The sequence below is a fragment of the Oncorhynchus masou genome, unplaced genomic scaffold (assembly GCF_036934945.1).
Source record: "Oncorhynchus masou masou isolate Uvic2021 unplaced genomic scaffold, UVic_Omas_1.1 unplaced_scaffold_6309, whole genome shotgun sequence".
Classification (NCBI taxonomy): domain Eukaryota; kingdom Metazoa; phylum Chordata; class Actinopteri; order Salmoniformes; family Salmonidae; genus Oncorhynchus; species Oncorhynchus masou.
Window position 1 is genome coordinate 1 of NW_027016761.1, and position 18,397 is coordinate 18,397.

General features: G+C 51.0%; 3 protein-coding genes across 3 annotated transcripts; all 3 read right to left on the reverse strand.

Annotated features, from left to right (window-relative positions):
• Positions 1-666: 666 nt before the first annotated feature.
• On the reverse strand, positions 667-3,491 carry LOC135539133 (homeobox-containing protein 1-like; the record flags this gene model as incomplete). Its single annotated transcript, XM_064964982.1, has 4 exons — positions 3,408-3,491; positions 2,909-2,999; positions 2,096-2,537; positions 667-752 (listed from the first exon to the last, which is right to left on the reverse strand). Coding segments are annotated over exons 2-4 (607 nt in total), but the record flags the coding sequence as incomplete, so codon positions are not given.
• A 3,496-nt stretch (positions 3,492-6,987) lies between these two features.
• Positions 6,988-7,717, reverse strand: LOC135539132 (tropomodulin-1-like). The gene has a single exon (XM_064964980.1). The coding sequence runs from the start codon at positions 7,701-7,703 to the stop codon at positions 7,194-7,196; it is 510 nt and encodes a 169-aa protein (XP_064821052.1). The 5' UTR covers positions 7,704-7,717; the 3' UTR covers positions 6,988-7,193.
• Positions 7,718-10,824: 3,107 nt separating this feature from the next.
• LOC135539131 (tropomodulin-1-like) lies at positions 10,825-11,828 on the reverse strand. Its single transcript, XM_064964979.1, has one exon. It carries the CDS (start codon positions 11,812-11,814, stop codon positions 11,305-11,307), a length of 510 nt encoding a protein of 169 aa, XP_064821051.1. The 5' UTR covers positions 11,815-11,828; the 3' UTR covers positions 10,825-11,304.
• Positions 11,829-18,397: the final 6,569 nt, after the last annotated feature.

Genomic DNA, 18,397 nt, shown 5'->3' on the forward strand with positions numbered 1-18,397 from the left:
ACAACAGGTGTAGTAGACCTCACAGTGAAATGCTGAATACTACAGGTGTAGTAGACCTCACAGTGAAATGCTGAATACTACAGGTGTAGTAGACCTTAGAGTGAAATGCTGAATACAACAGGTGTAGTAGACCTTACAGTGAAATGCTGAATACAACAGGTGTAGTAGACAGAGTGAAATGCTGAATACAACAGGTGTAGTAGACCTTAGAGTGAAATGCTGAATACAACAGGTGTAGTAGACCTCACAGTGAAATGCTGAATACAACAGGTGTAGTAGACCTCACAGTGAAATGCTGAATACAACAGGTGTAGTAGACCTCACAGTGAAATGCTGAATACAACAGGTGTAGTAGACCTTACAGTGAAATGCTGAATACAACAGGTGTAGTAGACCTTAGAGTGAAATGCTGAATACAACAGGTGTAGTAGACAGAGTGAAATGCTGAATACAACAGGTGTAGTAGACCTTACAGTGAAATGCTTACTTACAAGCCAAATGAGAGCATTATAAAAAAAATATCCTAGAAGGAAAGACACTAATATTCATACAAAACAATCTAAACAGCGCACACTAAAAACAGACGACACAGGTTGACACACACACACACACACACACACACACACACACACACACACACACACACACACACACACACAGCTTTACCTGTCACCTGTCCCACGATGGCCTGGGAGATCCTGCGGTTGTTGAGGAAGGTTTTAATCTCCTCCTTCACCAGGTTACTGTCCCTCCTAGAAGAACAACAACAGACACCACAGAGTAAGAACAGAAAACACACTTCCTGTCCCTACAACAACAGTTACCGTCCCTCCTGCAACAACAACAATAGACACCACAGAGTAAGAACAGACAACACACTTCCTGTCCCTACAACAACAGTTACCGTCCCTCCTGCAACAACAACAATAGACACCACAGAGTAAGAACAGAAAACACACTTCCTGTCCCTACAACAACAGTTACCGTCCCTCCTGCAACAACAACAATAGACACCACAGAGTAAGAACAGACAACACACCCCTTGTGTATAGACTAGGCACCCCTTGTGTATAGACTAGGCACCCCTTGTGTATAGACTAGGCACCCCTTGTGTATAGACTAGGCACCCCTTGTGTATAGACTAGGCACCCCTTGTGTATAGACTAGGCACCCCTTGTATATAGACTGGGCGCCCCTTGTATATAGACTAGGCGCCGGGACCCCTTGTATATAGACTAGGCGCCGGGACCCCTTGTATATAGACTAGGCGCCGGGACCCCTTGTATATAGACTAGGCGCCGGGACCCCTTGTATATAGACTAGGCGCCGGGACCCCTTGTATATAGACTAGGCGCCGGGACCCCTTGTATATAGACTAGGCGCCGGGACCCCTTGTATATAGACTAGGCGCCGGGACCCCTTGTATATAACCAAGTAATCATTACCAATTGTGCATCTATTATTACGTGTTCCGTGATCTACTTCTCTACTCATTCTCTATTTTCTTTCTCTCTGCATTGATTCAACTGTGGTTTCTGGAAAGTCTACAAACTTGCACAAGAAGCTGTACTGCCAGAGACTGTCATAAAGCCTACTGCCTTCTTTAGGACCTGTATGTAAGCCTGGCTGCAATCATCTTTTTATCCATCCCTCCCTACACACCTGACCTAAATGAGTCAGTCTAACAGTAGGAGAATAAGCCAGCATCACCAGAGACTGGCTGTTGTTATCTGATGAGTTTCCTCTCCCAGAGCTAGATTCTATGCTGTCTATTTACGTTCAACTCAAATACCCCTCTACTTTCAGTTCATGTTACCTCTCTCACCTTCACCTCAAATACCCCTCCTCATCCTCTACTTTCAGTTCATGTTACCTCTCTCACCTTCACCTCAAATACCCCTCCTCATCCTCTACTTTCAGTTCATGTTACCTCACTCACCTTCACCTCAAATACCCCTCCTCATCCTCTACTTTCTCTTCAGGGTTCCCTACTAGCTCCCTCCCCGCACCTTCTCCACGTCACATTCTACTGTCCCTCCCTCATGTACTCCACATCAGTCTACTGTCCCTTCCATCCCTCACACTCTATCCTCACCTCATGTACTCCTCCACCTTCTCCTCCAGATCCCAGTCCTCCTCTGCCATGATGTCATAGCTAAACGACTTCTGAACTCCAACCCCATGTGGGTACAGCGGTGGGGGAGAGGCCTCATAACTGTTGCTAGGCGACAGTGAGGCACCGTCTAGCCCAGGGGTCTGCGTTGTGGCGGATGCCAAGGAGAGGGAGGAAGAAGAGGAGGAGGAAGAGGAGGAGGGGGCTGGGGCGGAGGCTGTGGTAGGGGTAGTGTTGGTTGTGGGGTTGGCGGCGTGGGTGTCGTTGCAGTACGGGGGGCGATGGTCGGGATCTAGCCGCTCTAGGGACTCCAAGGCCTGGATGATCTGTGGCTTGGTCATCCCTGAGAGACGGAGACGCTGAAGGAGGTCGATCTGCTCGATGGTATACCGTGGCTCCACCTCACAACACTCCATCCTCACATCTAACAGGTTAAAACAGACATGACTTGTCCACACACACACTTCCCATAGGTCTCTAACATATACAAATATTACATTGAAATACTGTATACGCAGGACTTTGTTGTCAAGTTCACTTACAAAAAGTGTCTGGAGCATGAGAAAAACAACAAACGTAACCTGGGCTAAGAAATATATATATTTAATGCCATGATGTTGAATGGTATATGTAGGCTACTGTACATTAATCTCTCGTGGAACAAAAATGACAAACTTTCGCGAGATAATTTTACATATGGGTACATTCATTGAATCTGTGCACTGACTGCAAAAAACAATGCGTTATTGACCCATGGCATTTACAGTGCCTGCCTGCCTGCCCTGCCTTGCCTACCTGATAGCGGGGGTGAGAGGCGCCCTGTGGGCATCGGTTCGGGTCGCGGTACCGCAGCCGGGAGGCACCACTGTCGCATGGCTCGATGGAGCTGCCGGAGAGAGAGAGCGAGGCAGACGGATTACATGGTACGGTGTTGGGAGGGAATACTGGCATCTATACGTTTGTAAATATGGCCCTGTTGATAAATATGTTAGCCATCTGCCAAATGAGACTTGTCAAATCACTTCCACTGGCGTGCTGCAGTCAGGCACAGTTAGTTAGCTTATCGTGCTAGCTAATGATTAGCTTTCTAGGTTTATTAAAATGTGTTGACACTAGCTTGCAACTACCTATACTATAAAACGGATGCATTAATTAACAAGCTACTACAAGTAGCTCCCACTAGCTAACTTTCGCTACGTTGGATAATAGCTAGTTCATTACATGCATCTTGCAGCAGAAGCTAGCACGGACTAACTAGCAAGCTATCTACTGTAAGGGCAAAAAACCAGAGAACCTTGCACCAAAATGATCGATTGAGGATGTGAGATCATGTCATTCTAACTAATGCAGATACCGGTAGCTCGTTAATGCTAACCCGCAGCCTCCCCCTCTCTCTTCCTTACCTCCCCCCCCTCTCTCTTCCTTACCTCCCGCTGCTGTGGCAAGCTACACCAGCTGACGGTCACTCAACTGTGCACGTCGTGGACCGATCAAACTTCGTAATGGTTTCCGACGAGCTAATGAAGGTGATCCGTGCAGGGTCACATTGTCCCGGGATGCTGCAGCGGAGAAAAACCGAATCGCTAAACAGGGAGTCGGTCTCAGTTTCTGACCTCTAACCTCAACCACACTGCCCCGGAATGATATAACTAGGAAGTTATTCATCTGGGAGGTAAAATCAAACATGTTATTCATTTATTATTAAAATATTCAGTGCTGGGGGAAAAAAAAGTTGATATTGTGAACCTGGTCTCAGTGCATTTTGTATTATTCCGCATTTAGTGGTGGAGAAATAAAGCCTCCTCAAGCGTTGAGGTTTTCCAGTCTATTGTGTCGAAAATAGGTTCACTACTCTGGGTTTAGTTTAGAGCAATCAAATTATCATAGATTTATTTTTACCTTCATTTAACCAGGCAAGTCAGTTAAGAACTAATTCTTATTTTCATTGATGGCCAAGGAACAGTGTGTTAACTTCCTGTTCAGGGGCAGAACGACAGTTCCTTGTCAGCATGGGGGTTTGAACTTGCAACCTTTTGGTTACTAGTCCAACGCTCTAACCACCAGGCTGCCCTGCCACCCCAGTATTGTTTACATTTAGTCATTTACTTCTACCCTGCCTCTATCCACTAGGCTACCTGCTCTAACCACTAGGCTACACTGCCTCTTCTAACCACCAGGCTACCTGCCTCTTCTAACCACTAGGCTACCTTCCTCCTCTAACCACTAGGCTACCTACCTCTCTCTAACCACAAGGCTACCTGCCTCTGACCACCGGGCTACCTGCATCTAACCACCGGGCTACCTGCCTCTAACCACCAGGCTACCTGCCTCTAACCACAAGGCTACCTGCCTCTAACCACCGGGCTACCTCCCCTAACCACCTGCCTCCTCTAACCACTGGGCTACCTGCCTCTAACCACTGGGCTACCTGCCTCTAACCACCGGGCTACCTGCCTGTAACCACTAGGCTACCTGCCTCTAACCACTAGGCTACCTCTCTCTAACCACTAGGCAACCCTGCTCTAACCACTAGGCTACCCTGCTCTAACCACTAGGCTACCTTCCTCTATCCGCTAGGCTACCTGCTCTAACAACTAGTCTACCATGCTCTAACCACTAGGCTACCCTGCTCTAACCACTAGGCTACCTTCCTCTATCCGCTAGGCTACCTGCCTCTAACCACCAGGCTACCCTGCCACCCCAGTATTGTTTACATTTAGTCATTTACTTCTACCCTGCCTCTATCCACTAGGCTACCTGCTCTAACCACTAGGCTACACTGCCTCTTCTAACCACCAGGCTACCTGCCTCTTCTAACCACTAGGCTACCTTCCTCCTCTAACCACTAGGCTACCTACCTCTCTCTAACCACAAGGCTACCTGCCTCTCTCTAACCACAAGGCTACCTGCCTCTGACCACCGGGCTACCTGCCTCTAACCATAAGGCTACCTGCCTCTAACCACCGGGCTACCTCCCCTAACCACCTGCCTCCTCTAACCACTGGGCTACCTGCCTCTAACCACTGGGCTACCTGCCTCTAACCACAGTGCTACCTGCCTGTAACCACTAGGCTACGTGCCTCTAACCACTAGGCAACCCTGCTCTAACCACTAGGCTACCTTCCTCTATCCGCTAGGCTACCTGCTCTAACAACTAGTCTACCATGCTCTAACCACTAGGCTACCCTGCTCTAACCACTAGGCTACCTTCCTCTATCCGCTAGGCTACCTGCTCTAACAACTAGTCTACCATGCTCTAACCACTAGGCTACCCTGCTCTAACCACTAGGCTACCTTCCTCTATCCGCTAGGCTACCTGCCTCTAACCACCAGGCTACCCTGCCACCCCAGTATTGTTTACATTTAGTCATTTACTTCTACCCTGCCTCTATCCACTAGGCTACCTGCTCTAACCACTAGGCTACACTGCCTCTTCTAACCACCAGGCTACCTGCCTCTTCTAACCACTAGGCTACCTTCCTCCTCTAACCACTAGGCTACCTGCCTCTCTCTAACCACAAGGCTACCTGCCTCTGACCACCGGGCTACCTGCCTCTAACCACCGGGCTACCTGCCTCTAACCATAAGGCTACCTGCCTCTAACCACCGGGCTACCTCCCCTAACCACCTGCCTCCTCTAACCACTGGGCTACCTGCCTCTAACCACTGGGCTACCTGCCTCTAACCACCGGGCTACCTGCCTGTAACCACTAGGCTACCTCTCTCTAACCACTAGGCAACCCTGCTCTAACCACTAGGCTACCTTCCTCTATCCGCTAGGCTACCTGCTCTAACAACTAGTCTACCATGCTGTAACCACTAGGCTACCCTGCTCTAACCACTCGGCTTCCTTCCTCTATCCGCTAGGCTACCTGCTCTAACAACTAGTCTACCATGCTCTAAACACTAGGCTACCCTGCTCTAACCACTAGGCTACCCTGCTCTAACCACTAGGCTACCTGCCTCTAACCACTAGGCTACCTGCTCTAACCACTAGGCTACCCTGCTCTAACCACTAGGCTACCTGCCTCTAACCACTAGGCTACCTGCTCTAACCACTAGGCTACCTGCCTCTAACCACTAGGCTACCTGCCTGTAACCACTAGGCTACCTGCCTCTAACCACCAGGCTAACCTGCTGTAACCACTAGGCTACCTGCCTCTAACCACTAGGCTACCTGCTTCTAACCACTGGGCTACCTGCTCTAACCACTCGGCTACCTGCTCTAACCACAAGGCTACCTGCTCTAACCACTAGGCTACGCTGCTCTAACCACTAGGCTACCTGCCCTAACCACTAGGCTACCTGCCTCTAACCACTAGGCTACCTGCCTCTAACCACTAGGCTACCTGCTCTAACCACTAGGCTACCTGCCTCTAACCACTAGGATACCTGCTGTAGCCACTAGACTACCTGCTCTAACCACTAGGCTACCTGCTCTAACCACTAAGCTACCTGCCTCTAACCACGAGGCTACCTGCTCTAACCACTAGACTACATTTACATTTACATTTGAGTCATTTAGCAGACGCTCTTATCCAGAGCGACTTACAGGAGCAATTAGGGTTAAGTGCCTTGCTCAAGGGCACATCCGTCAGATTTTTTTCCACCTAGTCGGATTCGGGACTTGAACCGGCGACCTTTCACTCTTAACCGTTAGGCTATCTGCTGCCCTTGGCATGTGGTACAATATACATTATGGGTGTAACACCATTTCATCTTCAACCACAACAAGTTAATCTCCAGTAAACAAACTAACAACAACATTTTCTGTATATGTGGGCTGCTTCTCTATGTCACAATTACCAGATATTATTATTATTACTGAAGATATCTAAACTGATATCAGTAGAAATCTGTGAAGGAAAAACATTTTTTTTACAATAGTAGATCAACTCCATTCCACAGTAGGAACAAGATTTGCCAAAGCCCCTGACATTTGAATTGGAAAGATTTCTGTCATCGCAGAGGGGTCGAGGTTAGGGTTTCGGAAGCAGGGGTTGATGGGATATCTGTTGGAGTGCATCTGGCTGAATACGGGGCTGGGAGGGCCCGGGCAGTGCTGCCGCCTGGCACGGCGCTACACGCTTGTCCGACACTTGGGGAAGATGGGACCTCCTTCAAGCCTTCTCTTTCTTATTTCTTGGTCTTGGGTTTGGTGAGTTTCGGCTTGAACTTTTTGACCAAATGTCCTCTCCAGTTCCGGCACGGACAGAGTGAGGGTAAAGGAATTGTCCGAGTGATGATCAGACCGGATTACCCGAGCCAGGTCGTTGTTGTTCATCATGGCGTTGGAGCCCCTCAGCCTGGGGCCCTGCTGGGTAAAGTGGTAGCCAAACTTCAACAACGTGGTGTTCTTCTCCAGCATGCTGGCTATCTCCATCTCCACCTTGTTACCTAGCGGCTGGCTCTGGTTGTCGATCTTGAGTTCCTGCAGGGTTGTGTTGGACTGCAGTGAGGCAATGAGAGCCAGGATACCCGTCCCTGTGATGAAGTTGGATTCTATGTTTAGACTCTTCAGTGTGGTGTTCACCTTCAGCATCTCTGCCAGGGCAAAGGCTACGGGATTATTACACCTGGTTCCCACCATGCTGAAGCGTTCCACTACAGTGTTCTCCACTGTACCTGCTACCTGCTCTAACCACTAGGCTACCCTGCTCTAACCACTATGCTACCTGCCTCTAACCACTAGGCTACCTGCCTCTAACCACTAGGCTACCTGCCTCTAACCACTAGGCTACCTGCCTCTAACCACTAGGCTACCTGCCTCTAACCACTAGACTACCTGCCTCTAACCACTAGGCTACCTGCTCTAACCACAAGGCTACCTGCTCTAACCACTAGGCTACCCTGCTCTAACCACTAGGCTACCTGCCCTAACCACTAGGCTACCTGCTCTAACCACAAGGCTACCTGCTCTAACCACTAGGCTACCCTGCTCTAACCACTAGGCTACCTGCCCTAACCACTAGGCTACCTGCCTCTAACCACTAGGCTACCTGCCTCTAACCACTAGGCTACCTGCTCTAACCACTAGGCTACCTGCCTCTAACCACAAGGCTACCTGCTCTAACCACTAGACTACCTGCTCTAACCACTAGGCTACCTGCCTCTAACCACTAGGCTACCTCTCCTAACCACCAGGCTACCTGCCTCCCTAACCACTAGGCTACCTGCCTCTAACCACTAGGCTACCTGCCTCTAACCACTAGGCTACCTGCCTCTAACCACTAGACTACCTGCCTCTAACCACTAGGCCACCTGCCTCTAGCCACTAGGCTACCTGCCTCTAGCCACTAGGCTACCTGCCTCTAACCACTAGACTACCTGCTTCTAACCACTAGGCTACCTGCTCTAACCACTAGGCTACCTGCCTCTAACCACTAGGATACCTGCTCTAACCACTGGGCTACCTGCCTGTAACCACGAGGCTACCTGCTCTAACCACTAGACTACCTGCTCTAACCACTAGGCTACCTGCCTCTAACCACTAGGCTACCTGCCTCTAACCACTAGGATACCTCTCTCTAACCACCAGGCTACCTGCCTCTAACCACTAGGCTACCTGCCTCTAACCACTAGGATACCTGCTCTAACCACTGGGCTACCTGCCTGTAACCACGAGGCTACCTGCTCTAACCACTAGACTACCTGCTCTAACCACTAGGCTACCTGCCTCTAACCACTAGGCTACCTGCCTCTAACCACTAGGCTACCCTGCTCTAACCACTAGGCTACCTGCCCTAACCACTAGGCTACCCTGCTCTAACCACTAGGCTACCTGCCCTAACCACTAGGCTACCTGCCTCTAACCACTAGGCTACCTGCCTCTAACCACTAGGCTACCTGCTCTAACCACTAAGCTACCTGCCTCTAACCACAAGGCTACCTGCTCTAACCACTAGACTACCTGCTCTAACCACTAGGCTACCCTGCTCTAACCACTAGGCTACCTGCCTCTAACCACTAGGCTACCTGCCTCTAACCACTAAGCTACCTCTCTCTAACCACCAGGCTACCTGCCTCTAACCACTAGACTACCTGTCTCTAACCACTAGGCTACCTGCTCTAACCACAAGGCTACCTGCTCTAACCACTAGGCTACCCTGCTCTAACCACTAGGCTACCTGCCCTAACCACTAGGCTACCTGCCTCTAACCACTAGGCTACCTGCCTCTAACCACGAGGCTACCTGCTCTAACCACTAGACTACCTGCTCTAACCACTAGGCTACCCTGCTCTAACCACTAGGCTACCTGCCTCTAACCACTAGGCTACCTGCCTCTAACCACTAGGCTACCTCTCTCTAACCACCAGGCTACCTGCCTCTAACCACTAGGCTACCTGCCTCTAACCACTAGTCTACCTGCTCTAACCACTAGGCTACCTGCCTCTAACCACTAGGATACCTGCTGTAGCCACTAGACTACCTGCTCTAACCACTAGGCTACCTGCTCTAACCACTAAGCTACCTGCCTCTAACCACGAGGCTACCTGCTCTAACCACTAGACTACCTGCTCTAACCACTAGGCTACCTGCTCTAACCACTAGACTACCTGCTCTAACCACTAGGCTACCCTGCTCTAACCACTAGGCTACCTGCCTCTAACCACTAGGCTACCTGCCTCTAACCACTAGGCTACCTCTCTCTAACCACCAGGCTACCTGCCTCTAACCACTAGGCTACCTGCCTCTAACCACTAGTCTACCTGCTCTAACCACTAGGCTACCTGCCTCTAACCACTAGGATACCTGCTGTAGCCACTAGACTACCTGCTCTAACCACTAGGCTACCTGCTCTAACCACTAAGCTACCTGCCTCTAACCACGAGGCTACCTGCTCTAACCACTAGACTACCTGCTCTAACCACTAGGCTACCTGCTCTAACCACTAGACTACCTGCTCTAACCACGAGGCTACCCTGCTCTAACCACTAGGCTACCTGCCCTAACCACTAGGCTACCTGCCTCTAACCACTAGGCTACCTGTCTCTAACCACTAGGCTACCTGCTCTAACCACTAGGCTACCTGCCTCTAACCACGAGGCTACCTGCTCTAACCACTAGGCTACCTGTCTCTAACCACTAGGCTACCTGCTCTAACCACTAGGCTACCTGCCTCTAACCACTAGGCTACCTGCTCTAACCACTAGGCTACCTGCCTCTAACATTTACATTTACATTTAAGTCATTTAGCAGACGCTCTTCACTAGGCTACCTGCCTGTAACCACTAGGCTACCTGCCTCTAACCACCAGGCTAACCTGCTGTAACCACTAGGCTACCTGCCTCTAACCACTAGGCTACCTGCCTCTAACCACTGGGCTACCTGCTCTAACCACAAGGCTACCTGCTCTAACCACTAGGCTACGCTGCTCTAACCACTAGGCTACCTGCCCTAACCACTAGGCTACCTGCCTCTAACCACTAGGCTACCTGCCTCTAACCACTAGGCTACCTGCTCTAACCACTAGGCTACCTGCCTCTAACCACTAGGATACCTGCTGTAGCCACTAGACTACCTGCTCTAACCACTAGGCTACCTGCTCTAACCACTAAGCTACCTGCCTCTAACCACGAGGCTACCTGCTCTAACCACTAGACTACATTTACATTTACATTTGAGTCATTTAGCAGACGCTCTTATCCAGAGCGACTTACAGGAGCAATTAGGGTTAAGTGCCTTGCTCAAGGGCACATCCGTCAGATTTTTTTCCACCTAGTCGGATTCGGGACTTGAACCGGCGACCTTTCACTCTTAACCATTAGGCTATCTGCTGCCCTTGGCATGTGGTACAATATACATTATGGGTGTAACACCATTTCATCTTCAACCACAACAAGTTAATCTCCAGTAAACAAACTAACAACAACATTTTCTGTATATGTGGGCTGCTTCTCTATGTCACAATTACCAGATATTATTATTATTACTGAAGATATCTAAACTGATATCAGTAGAAATCTGTGAAGGGGAAAAACATTTTTTTTACAATAGTAGATCAACTCCATTCCACAGTAGGAACAAGATTTGCCAAAGCCCCTGACATTTGAATTGGAAAGATTTCTGTCATCGCAGAGGGGTCGAGGTTAGGGTTTCGGAAGCAGGGGTTGATGGGATATCTGTTGGAGTGCATCTGGCTGAATACGGGGCTGGGAGGGCCCGGGCAGTGCTGCCGCCTGGCACGGCGCTACACGCTTGTCCGACACTTGGGGAAGATGGGACCTCCTTCAAGCCTTCTCTTTCTTATTTCTTGGTCTTGGGTTTGGTGAGTTTCGGCTTGAACTTTTTGACCAAATGTCCTCTCCAGTTCCGGCACGGACAGAGTGAGGGTAAAGGAATTGTCCGAGTGATGATCAGACCGGATTACCCGAGCCAGGTCGTTGTTGTTCATCATGGCGTTGGAGCCCCTCAGCCTGGGGCCCTGCTGGGTAAAGTGGTAGCCAAACTTCAACAACGTGGTGTTCTTCTCCAGCATGCTGGCTATCTCCATCTCCACCTTGTTACCTAGCGGCTGGCTCTGGTTGTCGATCTTGAGTTCCTGCAGGGTTGTGTTGGACTGCAGTGAGGCAATGAGAGCCAGGATACCCGTCCCTGTGATGAAGTTGGATTCTATGTTTAGACTCTTCAGTGTGGTGTTCACCTTCAGCATCTCTGCCAGGGCAAAGGCTACGGGATTATTACACCTGGTTCCCACCATGCTGAAGCGTTCCACTACAGTGTTCTCCACTGTACCTGCTACCTGCTCTAACCACTAGGCTACCCTGCTCTAACCACTATGCTACCTGCCTCTAACCACTAGGCTACCTGCCTCTAACCACTAGGCTACCTGCCTCTAACCACTAGGCTACCTGCCTCTAACCACTAGGCTACCTGCCTCTAACCACTAGACTACCTGCCTCTAACCACTAGGCTACCTGCTCTAACCACAAGGCTACCTGCTCTAACCACTAGAAAACCCTGCTCTAACCACTAGGCTACCTGCCCTAACCACTAGGCTACCTGCTCTAACCACAAGGCTACCTGCTCTAACCACTAGGCTACCCTGCTCTAACCACTAGGCTACCTGCCCTAACCACTAGGCTACCTGCCTCTAACCACTAGGCTACCTGCCTCTAACCACTAGGCTACCTGCTCTAACCACTAGGCTACCTGCCTCTAACCACGAGGCTACCTGCTCTAACCACTAGACTACCTGCTCTAACCACTAGGCTACCTGCCTCTAACCACTAGGCTACCTCTCTCTAACCACCAGGCTACCTGCCTCTAACCACTAGGCTACCTGCCTCTAACCACTAGGCTACCTGCCTCTAACCACTAGGCTACCTGCCTCTAACCACTAGACTACCTGCCTCTAACCACTAGGCTACCTGCCTCTAGCCACTAGGCTACCTGCCTCTAGCCACTAGGCTACCTGCCTCTAACCACTAGACTACCTGCTTCTAACCACTAGGCTACCTGCTCTAACCACTAGGCTACCTGCCTCTAACCACTAGGATACCTGCTCTAACCACTGGGCTACCTGCCTGTAACCACGAGGCTACCTGCTCTAACCACTAGACTACCTGCTCTAACCACTAGGCTACCTGCCTCTAACCACTAGGCTACCTGCCTCTAACCACTAGGATACCTGCTCTAACCACTAGGCTACCTGCCTCTAACCACTAGGATACCTGCTCTAGCCACTAGACTACCTGCTCTAACCATTAGGCTACCTGCTCTAACCACTAAGCTACCTGCCTCTAACCACAAGGCTACCTGCTCTAACCACTAGACTACCTGCTCTAACCACTAGGCTACCCTGCTCTAACCACTAGGCTACCTGCCTCTAACCACTAGGCTACCTGCCTCTAACCACTAGGCTACCTCTCTCTAACCACCAGGCTACCTGCCTCTAACCACTAGGCTACCTGCCTCTAACCACTAGGCTACCTGCCTCTAACCACTAGACTACCTGTCTCTAACCACTAGGCTACCTGCTCTAACCACAAGGCTACCTGCTCTAACCACAGGCTACCCTGCTCTAACCACTCAGGCTACCTGCCCTAACCACTAGGCTACCTGCCTCTAACCACTAGGCTACCTGCCTCTAACCACTAGGCTACCTGCTTTAACCACTAGGCTAGCTGCCTCTAACCACTAGGATACCTGCTCTAACCACTAGACTACCTGCTCTAACCACTAGGCTACCTGCTCTAACCACTAGGCTACCTGCCTCTAACCACGAGGCTACCTGCTCTAACCACTAGACTACCTGCTCTAACCACTAGGCTACCCTGCTCTAACCACTAGGCTACCTGCCTCTAACCACTAGGCTACCTGCCTCTAACCACTAGGCTACCTCTCTCTAACCACCAGGCTACCTGCCTCTAACCACTAGGCTACCTGCCTCTAACCACTAGTCTACCTGCTCTAACCACTAGGCTACCTGCCTCTAACCACTAGGATACCTGCTGTAGCCACTAGACTACCTGCTCTAACCACTAGGCTACCTGCTCTAACCACTGAGCTACCTGCCTCTAACCACGAGGCTACCTGCTCTAACCACTAGACTACCTGCTCTAACCACTAGGCTACCTGCTCTAACCACTAGACTACCTGCTCTAACCACTAGGCTACCCTGCTCTAACCACTAGGCTACCTGCCTCTAACCACTAGGCTACCTGCCTCTAACCACTAGGCTACCTCTCTCTAACCACCAGGCTACCTGCCTCTAACCACTAGGCTACCTGCCTCTAACCACTAGGCTACCTGCCTCTAACCACTAGGCTACCTGCTCTAACCACAAGGCTACCTGCTCTAACCACTAGGCTACCCTGCTCTAACCACTAGGCTACCTGCCCTAACAACTAGGCTACCTGCTCTAACCACAAGGCTACCTGCCTCTAACCACGAGGCTACCCTGCTCTAACCACTAGGCTACCTGCCCTAACCACTAGGCTACCTGCCTCTAACCACTAGGCTACCTGTCTCTAACCACTAGGCTACCTGCTCTAACCACTAGGCTACCTGCCTCTAACCACGAGGCTACCTGCTCTAACCACTAGACTACCTGCTCTAACCACTAGGCTACCCTGCTCTAACCACTAGAGTACCTGCCTCTAACCACTAGGCTACCTGCCTCTAACCACTAGGCTACCTCTCTCTAACCACCAGGCTACCTGCCTCTAACCACTAGGCTACCTGCCTCTAACCACTAGGCTACCTGCCTCTAACCACTAGACTACCTGCCTCTAACCACTAGACTACCTGCCTCTAACCACTAGGCTACCTGCCTCTAACCACTAGACTACCTGCCTCTAACCACTAGGCTACCTGCCTCTAGCCACTAGGCTACCTGCCTCTAGCCACTAGGCTACCTGCCTCTAACCACTAGACTACCTGCCTCTAACCACTAGGCTACCTGCCTCTAATCACTAGACTACCTGCCTCTAACCACTAGGCTACCCTGCTCTAACCACTAGGCTACCTGCCCTAACCACTAGGCTACCTGCCTCTAACCACTAGGCTACCTGCCTCTAACCACTAGGCTACCTGCTCTAACCACTAGGCTACCTGCCTCTAACCACTAGGATACCTGCTCTAGCCACTAGACTACCTGCTCTAACCACTAGGCTACCTGCTCTAACCACTAAGCTACCTGCCTCTAACCACGAGGCTACCTGCTCTAACCACTAGACTACCTGCTCTAACCACTAGGCTACCCTGCTCTATCCACTAGGCTACCTGCCTCTAACCACTAGGCTACCTGCCTCTAACCACTAGGCTACCTGCCTCTAACCACTAGGCTACCTGCCTCTAACCACTAGACTACCTGCCTCTAACCACCAGGCTACCTGCCTCTAACCACTAGGCTACCTGCCTCTAGCCACTAGGCTACCTGCCTCTAACCACTAGACTACCTGCCTCTAACCACTAGGCTACCTGCCTCTAATCACTAGACTACCTGCCTCTAACCACAAGGCTACCTGCTCTAACCACTAGGCTACCCTGCTCTAACCACTAGGCTACCTGCCCTAACCACTAGGCTACCTGCCTCTAACCACGAGGCTACCTGCTCTAACCACTAGACTACCTGCTCTAACCACTAGGCTACCTGCCTCTAACCACTAGGCTACCTCTCTCTAACCACCAGGCTACCTGCCTCTAACCACTAGGCTACCTGCCTCTAACCACTAGGCTACCTGCCTCTAACCACTAGGCTACCTGCCTCTAACCACTAGACTACCTGCCTCTAACCACTAGGCTACCTGCCTCTAGCCACTAGGCTACCTGCCTCTAGCCACTAGGCTACCTGCCTCTAACCACTAGACTACCTGCTTCTAACCACTAGGCTACCTGCTCTAACCACTAGGCTACCTGCCTCTAACCACTAGGATACCTGCTCTAACCACTGGGCTACCTGCCTGTAACCACGAGGCTACCTGCTCTAACCACTAGACTACCTGCTCTAACCACTAGGCTACCTGCCTCTAACCACTAGGCTACCTGCCTCTAACCACTAGGATACCTGCTCTAACCACTAGGCTACCTGCCTCTAACCACTAGGATACCTGCTCTAGCCACTAGACTACCTGCTCTAACCATTAGGCTACCTGCTCTAACCACTAAGCTACCTGCCTCTAACCACAAGGCTACCTGCTCTAACCACTAGACTACCTGCTCTAACCACTAGGCTACCCTGCTCTAACCACTAGGCTACCTGCCTCTAACCACTAGGCTACCTGCCTCTAACCACTAGGCTACCTCTCTCTAACCACCAGGCTACCTGCCTCTAACCACTAGGCTACCTGCCTCTAACCACTAGGCTACCTGCCTCTAACCACTAGACTACCTGTCTCTAACCACTAGGCTACCTGCTCTAACCACAAGGCTACCTGCTCTAACCACTAGGCTACCCTGCTCTAACCACTAGGCTACCTGCCCTAACCACTAGGCTACCTGCCTCTAACCACTAGGCTACCTGCCTCTAACCACTAGGCTACCTGCTTTAACCACTAGGCTAGCTGCCTCTAACCACTAGGATACCTGCTCTAACCACTAGACTACCTGCTCTAACCACTAGGCTACCTGCTCTAACCACTAGGCTACCTGCCTCTAACCACGAGGCTACCTGCTCTAACCACTAGACTACCTGCTCTAACCACTAGGCTACCCTGCTCTAACCACTAGGCTACCTGCCTCTAACCACTAGGCTACCTGCCTCTAACCACTAGGCTACCTCTCAACCACCAGGCTACCTGCCTCTAACCACTAGGCTACCTGCCTCTAACCACTAGTCTACCTGCTCTAACCACTAGGCTACCTGCCTCTAACCACTAGGATACCTGCTGTAGCCACTAGACTACCTGCTCTAACCACTAGGCTACCTGCTCTAACCACTGAGCTACCTGCCTCTAACCACGAGGCTACCTGCTCTAACCACTAGACTACCTGCTCTAACCACTAGGCTACCTGCTCTAACCACTAGACTACCTGCTCTAACCACTAGGCTACCCTGCTCTAACCACTAGGCTACCTGCCTCTAACCACTAGGCTACCTGCCTCTAACCACTAGGCTACCTCTCTAACCACCAGGCTACCTGCCTCTAACCACTAGGCTACCTGCCTCTAACCACTAGGCTACCTGCCTCTAACCACTAGGCTACCTGCTCTAACCACAAGGCTACCTGCTCTAACCACTAGGCTACCCTGCTCTAACCACTAGGCTACCTGCCCTAACAACTAGGCTACCTGCTCTAACCACAAGGCTACCTGCCTCTAACCACGAGGCTACCCTGCTCTAACCACTAGGCTACCTGCCCTAACCACTAGGCTACCTGCCTCTAACCACTAGGCTACCTGTCTCTAACCACTAGGCTACCTGCTCTAACCACTAGGCTACCTGCCTCTAACCACGAGGCTACCTGCTCTAACCACTAGACTACCTGCTCTAACCACTAGGCTACCCTGCTCTAACCACTAGAGTACCTGCCTCTAACCACTAGGCTACCTGCCTCTAACCACTAGGCTACCTCTCTCTAACCACCAGGCTACCTGCCTCTAACCACTAGGCTACCTGCCTCTAACCACTAGGCTACCTGCCTCCCTAACCACTAGACTACCTGCCTCTAACCACTAGACTACCTGCCTCTAACCACTAGGCTACCTGCCTCTAACCACTAGACTACCTGCCTCTAACCACTAGGCTACCTGCCTCTAGCCACTAGGCTACCTGCCTCTAGCCACTAGGCTACCTGCCTCCTAACCACTAGACTACCTGCCTCTAACCACTAGGCTACCTGCCTCTAATCACTAGACTACCTGCCTCTAACCACTAGGCTACCCTGCTCTAACCACTAGGCTACCTGCCCTAACCACTAGGCTACCTGCCTCTAACCACTAGGCTACCTGCCTCTAACCACTAGGCTACCTGCTCTAACCACTAGGCTACCTGCCTCTAACCACTAGGATACCTGCTCTAGCCACTAGACTACCTGCTCTAACCACTAGGCTACCTGCTCTAACCACTAAGCTACCTGCCTCTAACCACGAGGCTACCTGCTCTAACCACTAGACTACCTGCTCTAACCACTAGGCTACCCTGCTCTATCCACTAGGCTACCTGCCTCTAACCACTAGGCTACCTGCCTCTAACCACTAGGCTACCTGCCTCTAACCACTAGGCTACCTGCCTCTAACCACTAGACTACCTGCCTCTAACCACCAGGCTACCTGCCTCTAACCACTAGGCTACCTGCCTCTAGCCACTAGGCTACCTGCCTCTAACCACTAGACTACCTGCCTCTAACCACTAGGCTACCTGCCTCTAATCACTAGACTACCTGCCTCTAACCACAAGGCTACCTGCTCTAACCACTAGGCTACCCTGCTCTAACCACTAGGCTACCTGCCCTAACCACTAGGCTACCTGCCTCTAACCACTAGGCTACCTGCCTCTAACCACTAGGCTACCTGCTCTAACCACTAGGCTACCTGCCTCTAACCACTAGGATACCTGCTCTAGCCACTAGACTACCTGCTCTAACCACTAGGCTACCTGCTCTAACCACTAAGCTACCTGCCTCTAACCACGAGGCTACCTGCTCTAACCACTAGACTACCTGCTCTAACCACTAGGCTACCCTGCTCTATCCACTAGGCTACCTGCCTCTAACCACTAGGCTACCTGCCTCTAACCACTAGGCTACCTGCCTCTAACCACTAGGCTACCTGCCTCTAACCACTAGACTACCTGCCCTCTAACCACCAGGCTACCTGCCTCTAACCACCAGGCTACCTGC

Bases quoted from the DNA above. Each gene is read 5' to 3' on its own strand.
- LOC135539132 (XM_064964980.1), bottom strand. From the start codon at position 7,703: ATGGTGGGAACCAGGTGTAATAATCCCGTAGCCTTTGCCCTGGCAGAG.
- LOC135539131 (XM_064964979.1), bottom strand. From the start codon at position 11,814: ATGGTGGGAACCAGGTGTAATAATCCCGTAGCCTTTGCCCTGGCAGAG.